This window comes from Pimephales promelas, chromosome 8 (genome assembly GCF_988280905.1).
Source record: "Pimephales promelas chromosome 8, fPimPro1.hap1.1, whole genome shotgun sequence".
In the NCBI taxonomy this organism is placed as follows: domain Eukaryota; kingdom Metazoa; phylum Chordata; class Actinopteri; order Cypriniformes; family Leuciscidae; genus Pimephales; species Pimephales promelas.
Genome location: NC_142776.1, coordinates 29,157,838 through 29,177,784, shown reverse-complemented (window position 1 = coordinate 29,177,784; position 19,947 = coordinate 29,157,838). Strand labels below are relative to the sequence as shown.

General features: G+C 35.6%; 1 protein-coding gene across 3 annotated transcripts; it reads right to left on the bottom strand.

Annotated features, from left to right (window-relative positions):
* Positions 1-3,756: 3,756 nt before the first annotated feature.
* Positions 3,757-18,037, bottom strand: fgd5b (FYVE, RhoGEF and PH domain containing 5b). Of its 3 annotated transcripts, XM_089134297.1 has the most exons (22): positions 17,822-18,037; positions 14,412-16,722; positions 12,838-12,943; positions 12,698-12,756; positions 12,553-12,583; positions 12,304-12,410; positions 12,071-12,191; positions 11,763-11,841; positions 11,607-11,657; positions 10,851-10,909; positions 10,644-10,715; positions 10,480-10,548; positions 9,325-9,408; positions 8,187-8,266; positions 8,010-8,103; positions 7,776-7,913; positions 7,301-7,403; positions 7,096-7,205; positions 5,897-6,019; positions 5,668-5,810; positions 5,529-5,557; positions 3,757-5,073 (listed from the first exon to the last, which is right to left on the bottom strand). In XM_089134297.1, exons 1-21 carry the CDS (start codon positions 17,829-17,831, stop codon positions 5,542-5,544), a joined length of 3,966 nt encoding a protein of 1,321 aa, XP_088990423.1. In that variant the 5' UTR covers positions 17,832-18,037; the 3' UTR covers positions 3,757-5,073; positions 5,529-5,541. The 3 variants fall into 3 exon arrangements, with proteins under 3 accessions (XP_088990423.1, XP_039545289.2, XP_039545291.2); XM_039689355.2 differs by lacking the exon at positions 5,529-5,557; XM_039689357.2 differs by lacking the exon at positions 5,529-5,557 and having other exon boundaries at positions 7,776-7,850.
* Positions 18,038-19,947: the final 1,910 nt, after the last annotated feature.

Below are 19,947 nucleotides of genomic sequence, written 5' to 3'. Positions count from 1 at the left end.
GGTGAAGGGGCTGTTTTGCCACACCCTGGCTGATCTACACAGATAAATGAAAATTTTTATGTGTGAAATTACCACATAGCAACAAAATATATTTAATCATGTGTCTTTGTTATCTTTGCTTGTGAAAAGAACATTAAACAGCCTAACATAGTACATGGATGAATTCGTTTTAGTATACGGGCGCTTTAGAGAGAGGTTTACATTGCATAAACTTTGCATCTGACTCTCTCTCTCTCTCTCTCTCTCTCTCTCTCTCTCTCTCTCTCTCTCTCTCTCTCTCTCTCTCTCTCTCTCTCTCTCTCTCCCTCTCTCTCTCTCTCTCTCTCTCTATCACACACGCACACACACACGTTCTCTATAAACAGATAAGTGATGCCTTATATGTCAGTTTCCAGTAAAACAGAAGCCACATGCCTTCCTCTTCTACCAAAGAGAGTATTTTACAAAGTACTTGTAACATTTTTGGTGAAATTACGCATGAATGTTATATAAACAAACATATAAATGAATATATATATATATATATATATATATATATATATATATATATATATATATATATATATATATTATCTGTTGTCAGAGAAATAGAGGGATCTTTTCCTCCACCTCTCTTTACGCCGGTGCAATGCAGAGGAACATACAGCACTAAAAAGACCCAAAAGTGTCATGACAATGTCACTGTGACACTGCAACACAATCATACACTCACACGCACATTTTCTTTGTCTCTGTGATAGCAATCCGTCTAAATTCTCATCTTTGTTGCTTCTTCTTGGGTGAGCGTGATTTGTACTTGAATAACATCCCATTACTAGCTTCTTTTAGGTAAAGTTTAATGACAAAATTAACTGGAAAATAGTAACATGGTCAAAAAAAAAATATCACTCCAATATTGCATCACACAAAAAAACTAACAGTCATTGCCGGAAATGACATCATTGTCAATATAAAATATTATACATATAAAATTGTTTGCTCATAATTATTTACCAATTGCTTAATGCACACAATAATTTATCCCACATCTGAAACATATGCTCTTACAGCCTCTCAATCAGACTTTCTTGGTCTAGATATGAAAGACTAAAACTGGTATTCTGCAATATGTCTATTTGACCATTACGTCCATGATGATCTATCTTTAACCTATTTTATGACCTGAAACAATAAAACTGTTTATAATTTACAATGCACACAACTGTTTACCTTTAAAATGTAAGGTACACTCATGGGCCAATCCAACAATGGCTTATTAGTTGTCTTTTAATGGTCTTAACCATTATAATCAACTGTTGTTCATGGTTCAAGCAGTTCATGAGTGAAAAATGCCTCCCAGTTCATTTGAGTTTAATGTGAGACCAAATATTCACAATATAGGGTTTTCTGAGACAGCAATGGCTTTTAAGTTGTGCATTTACTTAAAATTGTCTAATTTCCTGACCATAAATTTTCGGTTTCGAAGACAATTGCTTAGTGTTTAGCCATTTTGGGTGTGGCCCTTTTTTTGCTTGGGAGTGTACAAGAGAGCCTTCACTATGCCAATGTAGGCAAATTAAGTCGACTTTGTTTAATTATAGGTCTCTCAGTGAGAAAGGTGAAGTGGGTCGGGCCATACAGCAGTCTAATTGTGTTTTGATTAACGGTAATTATCACACACACACATATCACAGTAATGTTATTCAATGTAATTCAGTGCAGTCAACTTAGAAGACGTTAGCTGTGTGGAAGCACCATCCCCTCAAATTGGAGTGAGTGAGTAGTCCACTACTAGGTAAAGGTTCCAAGCTTTATCACCCTTAATCATTTTTGTCTTTAACAAGGTGTATAATTTCTTTCGGTGTCTTTCTTTCTAATTTGTTTTAATGAAATTTCTTATAAATGCATGCTGGTTCAACGAGACCTTTAAATTATGAAATCAAAATTGACTTTATTTTCAGTCTTAATAATGGGTTTGTAATCTTGTAAGTTCTCCTCTGAAACGACTTTCCTTTTCGGCTTTTGTCATCAAGCCCCTCCCCCTGACAGACCACGCCCAACTGCCCAACACGCCCTACTTTTCACAATCTAATAAGTTGTCAATGTATAACATCTTTCAAAAGTCCTGTTTTCTTGTTCAATCTTGTTTCAAAAAAAGTACAAATTTATTTTATGCTGACAACACCTGGAGCTAGAAGATCCAACCACACCCTAACCCTACCCATAACTCATCCCTCGAACCCATTAGATCCACAGATTTAGAGCTGGACTAGGTCAAGCTCAACCCATGACGCCTATAGAAAGGAGGAGCTGGATGTTATTTGGCTCTGCACAGTGAGTGCCATTTGGTGCTCTTTCTTTCATCTAAACAAGCAACCTTGGATCCAACTTGGGTGGGTCCATCCATCTAATGTGCAATGCAATTAAAAAACCTTGCTAACTGCTATGCAGGACACATTTATTTGAAATAATGAGGAGTTTTTGCACTCTCCTTTATAATTTCTTATTATGTAGATAATAATAATAATTTGTTACATTATAGGGCTTTTTCTGGGACCTCACATTTGGAAGGGGGGAATCTCCTCAACCACCACAAGATGCATAGTATCCAATAAGCAGGAACAATGATTCATTGATGGAAGATTTTGCATGTGAGTGTAGGCATCATATATTGTTAGCTGAAGTAATGCACTTGGTTACAAACATTACAATCATAAACCTGATTAAAGTGGAACATTATATACATATACTGACTGTATATGTTCCACTTCTCTATATAAGGGAAGTGAAGTGACATGAAGGCCAAGTATGGTAACCCATACTCAGAATTTGTCCTCTGCATTTAACCCAAGTTAGTGCACACACATACAGAGGGCATGCCATTCACTGCGGCGCCCGGAAAGCAATTGGTTACTTGCTTAACCGGCACCTCAGTATAGTTTCCTGCCAGTATTGAGAATTGAACCTGCAACCTTCGAGTTACAAGTCTGACTCTCTAAGCCCCAACTTTGTTACACATGCACATTTTTATACATAACATACACATATATTATATTACACATGCACACAGTCTTACCGTATATCCTTTTAATACTTTCAGAAAAGAAAAAAAGGGACAAGGAAGGGCTTGAGATTTTCGTGACTTGGAAAAAGAATACAAAAGAGAGAGGAAGGTAAAATGATGAATGTGTCTCTTATTTAGGACAAGGTGTCCGTAACTTTCAGGTACTCCAGAAAACACTCTCACTCCGTTCTGGGTCACATTGTCTCCTGGGGACGTGGAAGCAGGGCATCGTTACCCCTCCCTTTTTCTTCATATCCCTCACACACAGTCTCAAACTGTAATACACTCTTTAATTACTGAGTTGAAAATACTTAATCACAGAATCACATCTCTCTAATTCACTCTGTGGACTCAACCTGGTTGTCATTAAAAATAAAACACAGAGGGGTCCTAATAAAAGTTATAGAGCTAAACACAAACTTTTGGTTCCTCCTAAAGTTCCTCATCTGAATTAGAATGATTTGCATAGTAAAAAAAACTACACAAAAATATTTGAATAGAATATAACGCAACTCATTTAGGAAATCATACATAGCAATGACTACCATATTGTTAAGAATATTTCAGCATAGGTCGACCCTATAGAGGTTATATGTATTGTATGCATAACCACATTATGGAAGCAAATGTTCACAGACAAAAGGAGGAAAAGAAAAAAAATCTGAAGTTGGGGCACTAGTGAGGTTTGAGAACTCAATGTGAACACAATGCACTACACTCAAAAAATGTTTATTCAAATGATAAAATTACAGTTAATCCATCTGACAAACTACCTGTGCATTCCTCATAAATACATCAAGCCCTCATACTGAAGATGGCAAAACATGACATTCCAAGTGAACAAAATGGCAAATTGGACAAAAGGTAATTCAACATTGCATCCTTATCAAGTGCAACAAGAATTCCAGCTCTGTTGCATGCTAGATACTAACTATCGGTCCAAAATTACTCCCACTGAGTGTCTGTAGACACCATTGTCCAAAAGACTGACTGAACATAAGATGCTTAAATTCACACCAGTTCCCATCTATAGAAATTGTCCTAATAGATTTTAATAATCTGGGATATTACATAATACATATCATTGTACACTGTTCAATTTCTCATTAATGCAATTATCTAATCAACCAATTACATGGCAGTTGCTTCAATGCATTTAGGGGAGTGGTCCTGGTCAAGACAATCTCCTGAACTCCAAACTGAATGTCAGGATGGGAAAGAAAGGTGATTTAAGCAATTTTGAGCATGGCATGGTTGTTGGTGCCAGACGGGCCGGTCTGAGTATTTCATAATCTGCTCAATCACTGGGATTTTCACACACAACCATTTCTAGGGTTTACAAAGAATGGTGTGAAAAGGAAAAAAACATCCAGTATGCAGCAGTCCTGTGGGCGAAAATGCCTTGTTGATGCTTGAGGTCAGAGGAGTCGACTGATTCAATCTGATTTCAGAACTTTGAAATAACCACTCGTTACAACCGAGGTATGCAGCAAAGCATTTGTGAAGTCACAACACGCACAACCTTGAGGTGGATGGGCTACAACAGCAGAAGACCCCACCGGGTACCACTCATCTCCACTACAAATAGGAAAAACACAGTACTAGTATGGTTTTCCTAATAATCCTTTATGTGAGTGTATAATGAAACTGTTGGTTAAGTTAAGCAACATATCACTAGTTTTCATCTAGATATTCTCATCTAGAAGACAGCTGGAAGTGCTACTGTGCGCCTTTTATAGTGTGTCCACAGCTCAACGAGGTCTTTGGAAGAAGCATTTGGCACAAAATAAATGTCTGAGTGTGAGCATTTTGTTCCCTTGGCATTCCAAAAATACATGTGTTGCGTCACGTTGGCGTAGGGATGGCTGATTGCGCTCCCAGTCACACTGGGTAGTGATTTTTGAATATGACGTGCAAATGCATTGCTCTTGAATGATCAATAGCAGATTTAATTGCTGATATGAGAAGACGAAAACAACGAGGATGAGTGTTGCTACAGAACTGTAGCTTCTTCCATGGCGTTGACCCACCTAGAACAGAACAGAATGTTCACATTATATAGGCCAGTAGTAGAACCTAACATGTATGTTATATTTTTTGTATAATGTTTTAGAAAGAAGTCTCTTATGCTAAACAAGGCTGCATTAATTTGATCAAAAATACAGTAAAAACAGTAATACTGTGAAATATTATTACAATTTAACAGTACTGTTTTTTATTTCAATGTATATATTAAAATGTATTTTATTCCTGTCATGGCAAAGCTGATTTTTCAGCATCATTACTCCAGTCTTCAGTCACATGATCCTTCAGAAATCATTCTATTGTGCTGATTTGCTGCTCAAGAAACATTTCGTATTATCAATGTTAAAAGCAGTTGAGCTGCTTAATATTTTTGTGGAAACCATGATATACTGTATATATTTGTTAAGTTCAAAAAACAGCATTTATTTAAAATAGAATTCTTCTGTAACAATATACATACCGTTACTGTCCCTTTAAATCAATTTAATCCTGAAGAAAAGTATTAATTTCTTTTAAACTCCAAACATTTTGAATGTTTTTATACATCATATACATTTTTATATAAATGTACTGTGAATGTAAAGGTGATGTGTTTTTACCTCAGCGCAGTGTTACTGTCCTGGGCTCTGAAAGTATAGAAGAGAGTACTTTTGTGGTACAGCTGAAACATGCTGCTTTCCCCTTCAACCTCCGGCCTCACAGAGAAACCCAGCAGGGGAAGGGTCTCACATGCGACCCTCTCCTTATATATGAGAAAAAGACACAGGGAGAGATTAGAAACTGCATGTTGCAAGTTAATGTGTGCAAACACGTGACAGTGTGCATTACCTCAGGCTGTGGATATGTATAGAGAACTTTATCTTTTAGGAGGAACCACAGGCTTCTCCAACTTCTCTTGCTGTTCTTGCACCTTTGCAGCGTTCCACTCATCATGCCCTCAGACCCTGTCACCTACGACACATGATAATACATTAATGATTCATAGTTCACCCCAAATTCAAAGGAAAATAAACAAAAAATTTAAAAAACATTTATTTAAAAAAAAAAAATATTATTAAATATTATTAAAATTAAATGTATTATTTTATTACATAATTTATTTAATATAAATTTAAATGTACTCATTTAATAAATAAATAACAAAGTTTAAGTTTATAAGCTCAAATGCTCACCTTGCTCTGTTCCGTGATGCACGTTCGTGACTCTCCTGTTCGAACTCGTTCATCATAATGAATGAATCTTTTTCCGAGTCAATTCGTTCTTTCGTTGGTTGAATGAACCAAACGCCTCGAAAAAAGATTTGTTCATTTTGATGAACGAGTTCAAACAAGATAGTCACAAACGTGCATCACAGAACAGAGCAAGGCGAGTATTTGAGCTTATAAAACTTAAATTTTGTTATTTATTTATTAAATGAGCGATCGTTTCGCTTGATAAGACCCTTATTCATCGTCTGGAATCGTTTAAAGCCTTTTGAACAGTATGCACTGAAAGTGTCTTTTGGACTTTGAACCATTTGGTTCCCAGTGAAGTCCATTATATGGAGAAAAACCCTACAATGTTTTCATCAAAAACCTTAATTTCTTTTCGACTGAAGAAAGAATGACATGGACATCTTGGATGACATGGGAGTGAGTAAATTATCAGCAAAAGTCTTTTTAAAAGTGAGCTACTCCTTTAAAGGGTGTATTTATTTATGAGAGTCATCTGCAAGAGCTGCAAGGAAAAGGGTCATAAGTGCAAATCCATTTTTATAGCACTAATACTCCTTCGGCTCCAAACTCAAGAAGGACTGCTTTAAATATGTTCTTAGCAGACACTCTCTTATTAAAGTGACTTACTACATGACAAATGACTACTAGAGCATCATAACCATGCATTTATACAGTAGATGTGAAAAATGTCTTATAATCAAACAATTTTGATGTATTATGTTAGATCAGTGTGAAAAAATGATCTACCGAGAGTGCAAACAAATATTTAGATAGTATTTCGATATAGATATGAATCCAGAGGTTATGAGATACCTGGTTGAAAGATAAATGGCCTTTGCGGCTCTTCCATAGACTTGAAGGATGAATGTTTTGGAAGACAGCAGAGAGCGGTCGACTGGAGCTCTCCGTTATTGCGGCAACATCTTTCAAACAGATGGACACACATATGAGAGTCGAGCATAACTAGGTTTAATTGATAAAACTATTTGAAATGAAATCAAAGATATTGTGGTTGTACCATTCTTACGCAGTTCAGTGTAACAATAATCGCACACTTTGGCACGTCTGTTCTTCATATATTTCAGGGGGAATTTGTTCCTGCAACAATCTCTGCAAACAACCTACAAGTAAGATAAGATAAGAAATAGAATTAACAGAGCGTACTCTATTGAAATATGGGTTACACTTTATTTCACGTCCACTTTAGACATTCTACTAACTTTAAGTAACATTGCAATCACATGTCAATTAACTCTCATTAGAGTATTAGTAGACTGTCTGTTTGATATCTGCTGACACTTTATTTTGATGCTATTGACTATAAGTAACTTTGCAACTACATGTCAACTTATACTTACCCTAACTGTCTAGTAGAGTCTAATAATACTCTAATGACTAGTTTTTGACATGTAGCTGCAAAGTTACTTATAGTTTTTTAGAATGTTTAAAGTGGACAAATGGAAATTAGTATGTTTCTCTGTATGCATTTGTACCTTGCCACAGGCATGGCAGTGATGTCGTCTGTTTGTGAGGCTGAAATGTGTGGGACAGTTCATGCAAACAGTCACCTGGGAAACAGACAACAGGAGAGGAGCGTTCTCACCGAGACACATCTCTGGACCCTCCACTAACTATAACACAAGACAAATTCAAAACAGAAGACAAAATGTCAACTCTTTCAGGCTTCACGTTGACATTTTATCATACTGTCTGTAAAGCTTCCTAACCTCAAAACAGTCCACTAGGTCTCCTGATGCTGGGCCAAGATCCACCAATGTCCGATTCAGTGTCACAAACCAACTGTCCCGTTCGATGCAGGAGCTGCACACGGGAACACATGCATCAGTCATGCTGACCACATACACATGCATGCTTGGGTGAGTGAGTGCATTTATGTCACTTGCCTGGCAGATAAAGTGATGCTTATATCATTCACTTCTATCTTCAGTGCACTCTGAGCATTCTCTATAGGTGGCTTGCTGACCTGAAAGACAAGAGGTTTAATAATTACAATTCACTCCCTCTCTGTGTTCAGACAATTTATGGAGCTCAAAAGGAAAAATAAATTGGAATTAAGATTTTATAAGAGGAAAGGCCAAAATGAGAGAAGGAAAATAATAAATAAACAAATAAAGTCTATATAGGAATATTTTTTTAAACTTTTTTAAACATAAGAAAAGCAAACTAGAATATGATGAAGAGAACAATCTGCCATGCTTTATGGATTTTTATGCATTTTTCCTCATTATTTTAGTTCTGTATTCTCATCTTGTTCTCTATTAAGCCTTTTAGATCTTTACATTCTTCTACTAGTTATACTTGTCACATTCCCAGCTCAAAGATGATGAAGGCAGTATTTCCCAATAAGAGCTAGATTTATTCAACACAATGACATAAAACAGTGTGCTACACCCAAACATTACCAGACAACAACTGAATGAAAAGGAGGAACCTAAATACACAGTGGTGATGAGACAATGACAAACAGATGTGATGATTAATGAGTGTCCGTGATGACTAACGATTGGTAGGAAACTAGGAACAATGGAAACATAGGAAACAGGTGACTGACGAATGCAAACTAAAAGTCCACGAAAACGAAATTTATTAATATTTTGAATAAGCTTTTATTTTTCACTTTTGTTTGTTTTTATTTAATTGTATGTGAAGTTTTAGTAATTTTGTCATTTTATTAATTTTTAAAACTATTTCTATTTAGCTTTTTTTATTTATATTTCAGTTTTACTCTAGTAATTGTATTAATCCTATTTTGCTTCAGTTAGTTGCCAAGGCAACATTTCCAATTGTCACCAAGTTTTAATCTAGCAAGTTCAAGTTTTTGTTCTATAATATTTATTTTTAATTTTTTTTCAATTTGTGAAAATTATTTTTAATAGTTAAAAATAACAACACTTATATGGTTATAATCAGTATATTGTAAAAATGCTGCATTAGTGTTATGCCTATGAAAAAAAAAAGATTTCCAAGAACCATTATGCATTATTGAACTGTATAAATTTCCATGAATGTGGTCATTCCTACCTCCATCCCTGCCAATGGTAATCTGTTGATGAGTCTGAATTTGCAATCTTGCTGAGGATATGTGTAAAGCATTATGTCATTCATCTGAAAATGTAAAATTTTAAGGCTTAGAAATACATAACTTACACAACATACATGTAACATACAAGCACAAATAATTACTTGATCATTTTGTTATTTGCACACCACAACAGTTAATATGAGTGGGTCGCAGTAACAAATTTTCACCACAAGGGAGCACTATGAGGTCCGTTTTGACCACAGGTTGCTTTGCTGCAGTCAGTGACTAACACAAGCAGCAGCTGGGTTTAGACAAGCTTTCAAGGTATGATAACATAGTAATCTAGAACAAATTCAAACGTGCATTCAACTTTTGATATTACAAAGCAAATAATCACTGACTAGAATACTTCTCTGTGTAATAGAACCATTTGTCATTAATTACTCGGTCTGACGCCATTTTATTCTTTCCAACAAATCATGTGCACAGGATTATGAAGAAAACAACTATACTGCTAAACAACCAAATTTCATCTTTGGACAGGATTCTTACCATCAGATATTGTCTGATAAGGAAGCATATTTTGTCTTCTGAAATGTTAATCAATGGTGCATAAGAAACTACGATATGCCACAGACTGTCTCCTCCATCAAGTAATAAAACATGAAGGATATTCGAGCTCAGCACTCTGGGGGCCAGATGCCCGTCTCATGGCACAACTGTCCGTCTGGCTTTAAACTCTAGAGTCTTTCTGACAGCCCATCTCACATCCATCCTGTCACCCTCGGTTCTGTTATCTTAAAAGATCGCTCTGTCCCCGTTCCCACAGACTTATTCTGGGGTGAGAGCAGCCCGGCAAAAACAATAGCACATGTAGACATAAACACACACAGAACAACATCCTGCCAGGAAGCTCAAAAAACAAGTAAAACAGCTCACAAACACAAAGGAGAGATACTAGAGACTATGTAGAAAGAAAGCAACCATGTGTCTTGTGTGCTCAACACTCACAAACTCATCTCAGCAAACAAAAGTGATATATAAAACCAAATGACAGAGAAGATTTTCAGTTGTGGTTTCAAAAATATTTGTATAATGGATAATCAAATTGCAAAAGTATTGAGCGTAAAAGCACATCAAATCGGCTCTCGTACCAAGAAAAGGTGACGTGGCTGCTTGCACTTTCTGCTGACCTTCATCAGGGTGCCCTCTTTCACAAACACCTACGGCAAAGATACGGAAACAATTTCATTAACTAAATCTGACAGGATAAGAGGTATAAGGTGTTATGTGATCAGTAAGCCATTGAATTTCTCACTCTCCCAGGCTGAAGGAGATCTGTCAAACCCAGAACGCTGTGTTCAATGTGGACCAAACGCAGGAGATCTGCCTGACAGAGAAAAAAAAAACAAGGTAAATTCCGTTACATGTCACAATGGTGTCATATACACATTCGGCCTTGGTTCCACACACATATAACCTTGTAGACTCTACAGGCACATTAGGCCAACACACACATACTCACTCCATTCTTAAGGCTGTCATTGGCGTGATAAGCGACATCTGAGACCACAACCAAAGCATCTGAGGGGCAAGAGAGTAATAGCATCTTAAGATTTTATATTTTAATACATTGGCATTTTCAACATTTAAAAATATTGTATATTATTGTATTATATTAATACACACACACATTTATGTTAGATGTGATTAATGTGATTAGAGCTGGAGATTCCATATGCAATATATACCGGTATTGTAAATGGAATTTTAGACATGATTGATGATCAGTTAGATCAATTAATATATTGCAAATATTTTAATGACCTATATTCAATAATTATGAATAATAATATAATATATAAAAATACTGTAGTTTCTAAAACTGTATATGCAATAATTACACAATCAATATAAAAATGTTAAAATAAATTTATATTAAGCATGGTACGTCACACTGCAGAACACCTCCTTCTCTTTTAGCAGCACCTAAATAAATGATTATCATATATAAATAATGCAGAAAGGCTTGTTTAAGAGGATTAATGAAAATGCACGATGGGGTCAAAGGTCATTTGCCTTTTGTGAAACTATCTTGAAGATCTGAGATTTGTGGTTGCTTAAGTAAATCAATAATACACACTGAGAGATAAGACCAAAGGTTTCCATTTCAATTACAAACATGCCAAGATAAGAATCAAACATCAATTTCTGAAAATTGATGAAAACTAAATTAGGAAAAAAAAGTGGCTTCCTAAGTAAATTGAGTAATGTATTTTACCTTGTGTATTTGCAAACTCTCTGCTGTCTGGTGAGAGGTTATTTAGGTAGTCTGTTAGAAAAAAACAAACAAATTTAAAGTAATATGAAACATAAAATTAATAAAGAAGAACATGAGACTTAACATCTTTAACAAACAAACATATTTAGACGTCACCTGTTAGCAACATACGGTACTGTAGGATACGCACAATGACCTGCAGGAACTGCTTTTTCAGGGTCACTGCATCTAGAAGCTGAGATATAAAGCACACGTTAAGTATTGTAATATTAAAAAAATAAGCAAATACCTGCCATCCGAGTAATTAAGCACAATAAGTAGACATTCACATAGCATACAGTACAAAACACACAGTACAGTTTGAACAGCTACACTAAACAATTATGGCTGGTGGATGCATATGCCTAATAATAAACATATATTTGATTCTTTTAGTGTTGTCAATCAATGAAAAAAATCCTTACTGTGCTTTGTATGTGTTCCAGATAATTCAATTTGTCATCATAATGACTGATGTAAGAAGAGAAAATGGAAAACTCTGTCTTCTTTGCCAGGATGATTTCAGCAATACCTTGATTCTGATCCCTGATGAATGGAGTGAAATGGGAAACAGATGAAATGATGACAGATGATCATAATTTGGGGATGATAACAGTTGAAGGTAGTATATGCGCATGCTTTTGTGAGAGCGTCTTACCATTCTTTTAAGCAGGTCTCCAGTAAAGTGTGGATATTTTTGTGGAGAGTACAAATATCAGGTACCTCTGTCCACACTGTCATCAGCCTCTCATCGGCTTCAAGTGACTATTAAAGGAAGGGTATTTCAGTATTTTGAAGATGCACACTATCATTATTTATCTAATTTTTCATAATCACATCAACATATTTCCACCTAAAAACCCCAGGCAAACATACAACGTCATTAATGAAAATATGAATGACTCACCTCACAGAGAAGTTGTAAAGTCTTAACATGCCTTGAATGAAGAAAAAAGAGGCATGTTGGTAATAATATTTTATTTCTATTCAATTGTTTTTCAATTATGAAAATAATTTGAGAATACACTTGAGATGTTGTTTTCATGACTTACTGGGCCTCACTATCCAGAAGCTCTTTGGCACAATAGAAAGCCCTGGAGCAGTTGACAGTCTGAAAAAAAAAGACAGCTGAGTTTCAATAAGTTGTAACAAATGCATGCAAGACACATAGAAACACTAATAATAAGCTCACCAGTTTGTCAGATGTCTTTGTCTTTTTCTCTTGAGAACTAGTTACACCAACAGAAACACCCACTGTTCCATCTGGCCTCACATTAGGAGAACAGAAAGTGTAGAGGCTAAATAACAGAAAAGGTAAAATCAGAACACATAAGTCAAAAAGTGTTTAAAAAAATATGGACAATAAACTTTACTGACAAAAACATAATCATAAAAAGTGGTACTCTACTTATCCTACGCAAGACTTTGAGTACTTATAACTACAATTTTAATAATAAATTGTAATGTGTACAAACTAAAAGATTTATTCATTCACATGAAGTAAAAAACAAAACAAGAATGTACAGGTTATTGTGGACACTGTCAGCATAGTCTCTATGACTGTAAAAATGAAGAGGTAAGATCTGATGTCATACTAAAGGTCTTAAATGAACACTTGTCACTTGATGTCATGATTCTTAGATAAGGTAAATAATCCTGAAAATATATCCAAAGATTTGCTTAATTATTGTATCTTTTGTAATTAGCTTTTGTAATATAATCGGTTCAGTTAAAAACATACATTAAGGGGGTTGCAAATATGTCTAGTACATTTAGAAATATATAAATATTTACTATCATCAGATTACCAAAAGATTAAAAGTAGTTCACTTTTGAAAAACTTGTGCTGATAATTTACTCACCCCCATGTCATCCAAGTTGTCCATGTCACTCTTTCTTCAGTCGAAAAGAAATTAAGGTTTTTGATGAAAACATTCCTGCATTTTTCTCCATATAATGGACTTCATTGGGAACCAAACGGTTTAAGGTCCAAAAGACACTTTCAGTGCAAACTGCAAACTGTTCAAAGGGCTTTAAACGATTCCAGACGATGAATAAGGGTCTTATCAAGTGAAACGATCGCTCATTTAATAAATAAATAACAAAGTTTAAGTTTTATAAGCTCAAATGCTCGCCTTGCTCTGTTCTGTGACGTACGTTTGTGACTCTCCTGTTCGAACTCGTTCATCAAAATGAATGAATCTTTTTCCGAGTCATTTGGTTCATTCAACGAACGAAATGAACAAACTGACTTGGAAAAAGATTTGTTAATTTTGACCTTATAAAACTTAAACTTTGTTATTTTTTTAAATGAGCTATCATTTCGCTTGATAGCTGATAGACTATTTCATTGTCTGGAATAGTTTAAAGCCCTTTGAACAGTTTGCACTGAAAGTGTCTTTTGGACCTTAAACCATTTGGTTCCCAGTGAAGTCCATTATATGGAGAAAAATGCTGGAATGTTTTCATCAAAAACCTTAATTTCTTTCCTACTGAAGAAAGAAAGACATGGACATCTTGGATGACATGGGGTTTAGTAAATTATCAGCAAAAGTTTTTTGAAAAGTGAACTAATCCTTTAACATGTTAATTCGCCTTAGTTTTCAATATGTTAAATAACACATTGCTTATGATCCCAACAAGGTCTGTCTAGTTCCTCAAAACTGTTTTTTTTTTATTTCACAACTGTATTGAAATGAATCCTGAGCCTCATATTAATAATATAAAATATAATTAAACACCATATTAATATATAAACAATTGTACCTATCTGTCTCTTGCTCAGATGACTGACTTTTGCTCTGGAAGCCTGACAGACTGCTCATATCCACATAGCCATCCGTATCATTGGTTGAACTCTGATTTCGTTGACTCTGAATGACTGGTTTCAGGAGGCGAATCTGCACATTCTCATAGTGAGAAGCAGCGGTTTGAACGTTCTCGTATTCCGATGAATCGGTATTGGGAGATGAAAAAGATCGAGGTTTGGAAAGGGGAAGAGGCTCAAAGAGGGAGCCTGGCTCAATAGAAATGCTGCTAGAAGTCAAATCATTATTAAGAGTGAAGTTTAGTCCTTGTTTTTGTCTACTTTTTTGGAAGAGATAGGAAGAAGGGGACACAGGTGGTGTGCAATCGGGAGCGTTCTGCAACTCCAGGCTGCCCATGTTATGCCTGATAAAATCCAAGCGTTTGCATGACACTTGTGGACTTGACTCAGACGAGGACCTGGAGGAGATCGAGCTGTTATCCATCACACTTTTCCGATCGGATTTCCTAAGGAACCGTAGCGGCAGAAGGTATCGTTTAAACCCGAAATCAGGCTTCTTGCAAGAAGCGGAGATTTCGTTCGGGAGGGATGGAGAACTTTTTCTGATTGGCCGCTTTGTGATGGATGCGAGTTCAAAAGGGGGTGGAATATCCACTCTTGTAACTTTAGCTAAGTTTGAGGAGAGGGTGCCTTGTGAAAGACACCCTAATGAACCAGTCAATGCAGGCCTACTATCTTCAAGGAAACACGGATCCGTATAGAAGGAGCGTGGGTGTAGCAAAAGTCGCCCATTTCCTGGTGCAGGGCTAGCCATTAGGTCAACTCTTTTGCTGGGGGTTTCCACCGATATAGAGCGAGTCATAAAGTACTTCCTGTTCTGAAGAAAGCCTTTGGCTTGGACCTTTGGCTCGGTCTCTTCATACACGTGATCTACTGTGAGTTCTTTTCCTTCAGATATACTCAAGTGGTCACTTGCAACTCCTTTTTCTTCACCAATGCTCTCTTCATCTTGATTTTGTTGTAAATTTTGGCCTTGAGTTTCAGGTTGCTGTTGACCAAGCGAGAGGGTGCTGATGACCTCAAGATTTAATGAGGCAGACATGGCTTCATCATGATCAGCCACATATTTGCTAAAATAGTTTTGATTTGCATCTGGTACATCATCATCTGAGATAGCATCAGAGCCTGAAACAATAAATGGCTGAGAAGAAGAAGAAGCCTGATCGGACTCAAGGAGATTTACATCTCCACTGTTTGATGAGAGACAGTCTGGAGACTCAGTAGAAGCACTTTTGACTGACAAATAATTGTTTCCCTTTTTCTCCATTTTCTCTTTTTCCACCTGCATTTCATCGTCCTCTTCCTCAATGGAAGTTGAAGACAAATCAGAGCTGTTCAATCCATCCTCAATGGTAAGCATCATAATATCTCCATTGATGTTGTCCTCTGTCTCTGTTTTTTCAAGAGGCTCTGTTTGTTCAAAGAGATCACACTCAGAGAGTCCATCTTTGTCAGCTAACGCCTCACCTGCATCACAAATATCAGGGAACATCCCATCTATGTCTTCTTCAAGTGAAAACATGCATGGGATTATATCATCAGGGCAAAATCCTTCAATGAAAGTCCTACTGGTGCATATGTTGTCGTACAGTATTCTGTCTCTGTCTGTTATGCATCCATAAACTTTATTAGAAGCCATATGAACATCACTGGAACTTTCATGTGATGTTGATACACCATTTTTAGTCAGTCCCCATGCTATCTTCCCTATGTCTTCTACTTTTATCTGCTCTACAACATTATCACCCACTTCTCTTTTACTGGATGAATCAGAGAGAAGGTCCATTGACTCTTCTTCATCCTCTGATTTAAATGTCTCACTTTCTTCTAAACCTTCCACCAAATCTAAATCTATTCCCTGTGCTAACTCATCGCCGCATCCTAACTCATCCCCCTGTTCCAGAATAGCATCCGGTTTTGCCTCATCTGTTTGTACTGTCTTTTCCGTACAATTTTTTCTCTCTGTCTTCCTCTCTTGTGACCCCTCCTGTTTCAGTACTATTTTTCTATGCATTTCCATAATACGCCCTCTTGAATTAGGAGGACTTAGATGTTTGTTGGTGTGGAGTGGAAAGTGCATGTGGAAGTTTGAACTGAGCTGATGCTGGAGATATTTTCTAGGTTTGGATGCAATTTTTGGTTTTGGTTCTTGATTGGCACAGTACTCTTCAGGAATGGGTGGTTGACATTGCATCTCGAAAAGAGGGTCAGCCTGGAAGTGTTTGGGGTCCAGGGGGTGCTCTTGAAACTCTAAAACACATTGTGTAATAAGTAAATATTAATATTTACTAAAACATTGCTGGAAAGTAACACTGCAAACATTGTAACAATTCAGGGCAGTTCCTTCTGCTTTATGCATTAAGATATGGGCACAAAATTTAGAATAAGATGTAGAGTAAAAATACAAAAAAAAAATAGAAATTCAGAAATTCACTTTTCTATATAAAATTGATTGTATGATATGCACACAATTGTATTGACATATTATAAGGTGTTAATTTGTATTTTATATTTTTCATACACTTTTATTATGCATTCAGTGTTCATTTACTTATTTTTAAAATGTTTAGGTATGTATGTATGTATATATATATATATATATATATATATATATATATATATATATATATATATATTAAAGTGAATTGATGAATACAGTTTGATGTAAAATTAATGACTCCAACAAATGTGAGTCTTGAAGCTGACTTCTGCTGATGAAACTGCAAAACTATGTTCAGTAAAACTTTCTTTAATTTTTTATAATTCTGACTGCAGGTCTTGATTCTTAATATTCTTAATATTCTTAACTGTTAACTTTATATATATATATATATATATATATATATATATATATATATATATATATATATATATATATATATATATACACACAAAGAGTAAAATAATAAAAATAAATAATTTAAGTTTGCACTGTGTTTTAAATATAATTTTAACTACAGATTTTAAATATAAGTTTCACTTTCAAACACAGTTTATAGAGTGGAAATTGTATGTATAATTACTTCCATTTTGCCCAAATTGTCCATATCTTATGAAACATTCTCATAAATATAAAAATATTAATATATTAAGACAAAAACAGTCCTGGCATTTTGGATTAGCAAATACCCTATTGTAATTTACACGTGTTCTACTTGAGTATTTACCAATAGCCTAATTAAATATCTAACCAGTCAGATCAACTGTAAATTATCGAAAGGAGAGCTACAATAAACTTGATAATATTTCACATACTTTCAGACATTTCCCACAGACACATATTCCTCGTTTCCTAAATTACCATAGCCTACTACTTGTTTTTGGTTACAGAATCGTGTTAAAAACTCACCACCGGTCATTGTCGAACATCATCTATCCGAGCCGAGGCACGGCAAAACGGGTCAAATCCATTTGAAAACAATGAAATCGTAATCCTATGAGAATTTACCCTGGATTATAACACGAGATTATATCACATCCACTGCGTTCTCTGCGTTTTGCGGTAAAGCAGTGCAGGACAGTGCTCACAGCACGAGCGCGCGTGCACACACACACACACACACACATACACTCACGGTCGAGACTTGCCTTGACTTCCTGAGGAAAGGGCGTCAAGACAAAAAGAAAACATAAATAGTTTTTGAATAAGGAAAATGGTATTTTTATAGGCTATAGCTATATCTTTAATATGCATACATAGGCCTATAGAGTTTGTAGAAATATGAGAAGCACACAGATCTGAGGAAGGAAAACAAATATTTGTCTCACAACAAATAATGAGTATAAAACATAAAATTACCTAAAATAAATGCATTATATAGAGAAATGTGCTTTGTTCAAAGTTAACTGAGGGCAATATATGGCGGCTTCAAAGGTTTGCATTGCAGGAGGAACCTCTCTTATCCTGCATTTAATCTTCCTTATGGCAATATGTCGAGTATAAATGAGCATATTACCACTTTAGGGGATTGAATTTGTCCCTAGTCATTTTGTTCCTAGCAAGCATTCATGATGCCCCCTCAAAAAACAAAAAAAAAAACAAAAAACCTGCAGAGGATTATAGATTAGATTCTCTCATGTAAAGCTCTTATGATAATATCAGTCACAGGTTAAATCCAAATAGTTCAAATGTCAGTTGTTCAGATGGCTAAAGTAAAGCTTTAAAAAAAAGAAAAATAATCATCAGTTTTTAGCTGATAACTTCAAATGTACTGAACTGGCCCATGAGTTGATACAGGAGTAAAACATGCATCTGTTATTTTTGCATGTATGATTAATAGTAGGAAGTCTTTTCTATAGGCCTAAATAAGGCCATGACCTTTTCCCAACATCTCTACAGAAATATGCTTCCTTCCTCAAACGTCTTTAGCCTGAGTTCAGGCTGGGGTAGTGTGAGCAGGTCTGGAGATGAGACAATTGAAGAGTTTTTCAAAAAAACTTTAAACCTAGGACTTGTACCTAACTTTACTTATGTATTTATTTACTCTAATGTTATTTGTGTACAAATTTTATTTAGGTGTCCTTTCTGTAAAACATTTTTGTTGGTTTATTTAGATAGGCATATAATGAATTTTAATCTTTATTGCAGGATTGAATATTTTACCTGTTCCAGATTGTTGGGACACCATGACAATAAAAGTGTCACAAACTTGGGATAAACAAAAAAAAAGAAAAAAAGAAAAAAAGAAAAGAAAGTGTATTACTTTGTGTTAAGAGTTGCATGTACAACATAACTGGATCACATCATGCACGACACACTCATATCTCATCATATTCATATCTCCATGTTACTTTTGGAATCGCAATGGCAACTGAACAAAGGTGGACAGCATTATTGATATCTTCTTCTCCTCTCCACTCACTGCCCACATAAATAAATAAGGTTATAAGGCAAATTTCTTATCCTTGATTCATAGCACACTCAAAAAGGCTCAATACCTTCAGACACAATAGTTAGTCACAACCTGAGTGTATGATTCTGGTGTTTTCACTCACATTGCAGTCAAATAAAATGCTGAAAAATGAAGAAGATCTCAGCAGTTCGCTAACAGCAAGTAAGCAGTTAGTGAACCTGCTGTAGTAAAATATTAAGCACAGGCACTACAATCATATAAACATACACATAAAGATGGTGGGGACAAACACACTAACACGAAATCACTGTTCATCGTTTGAACAAAGAAGGGAAAAAACACCCTGAACACTCCACCCTTTCCAGTTCAAGCAGGAAATGCTGAGCATGATTTAAAGTAGGTTAAGTGTTCATCAAGGATTCTGTTTTATCTGAGCATCAGTCCTTTTGATCATACATTTGCATGTGTTCAGTTTTCATTGCAAATGTACTAGTCCCTGTTGATTTGTGTTGATGCAAGATATCACAGGTATATTTATTTAATGCGACTAGAGCATTATATTTCATGACAGCAATGATATAACACACACAAAAAAGTTAAGGAAATGAGATCATCTGTTAAG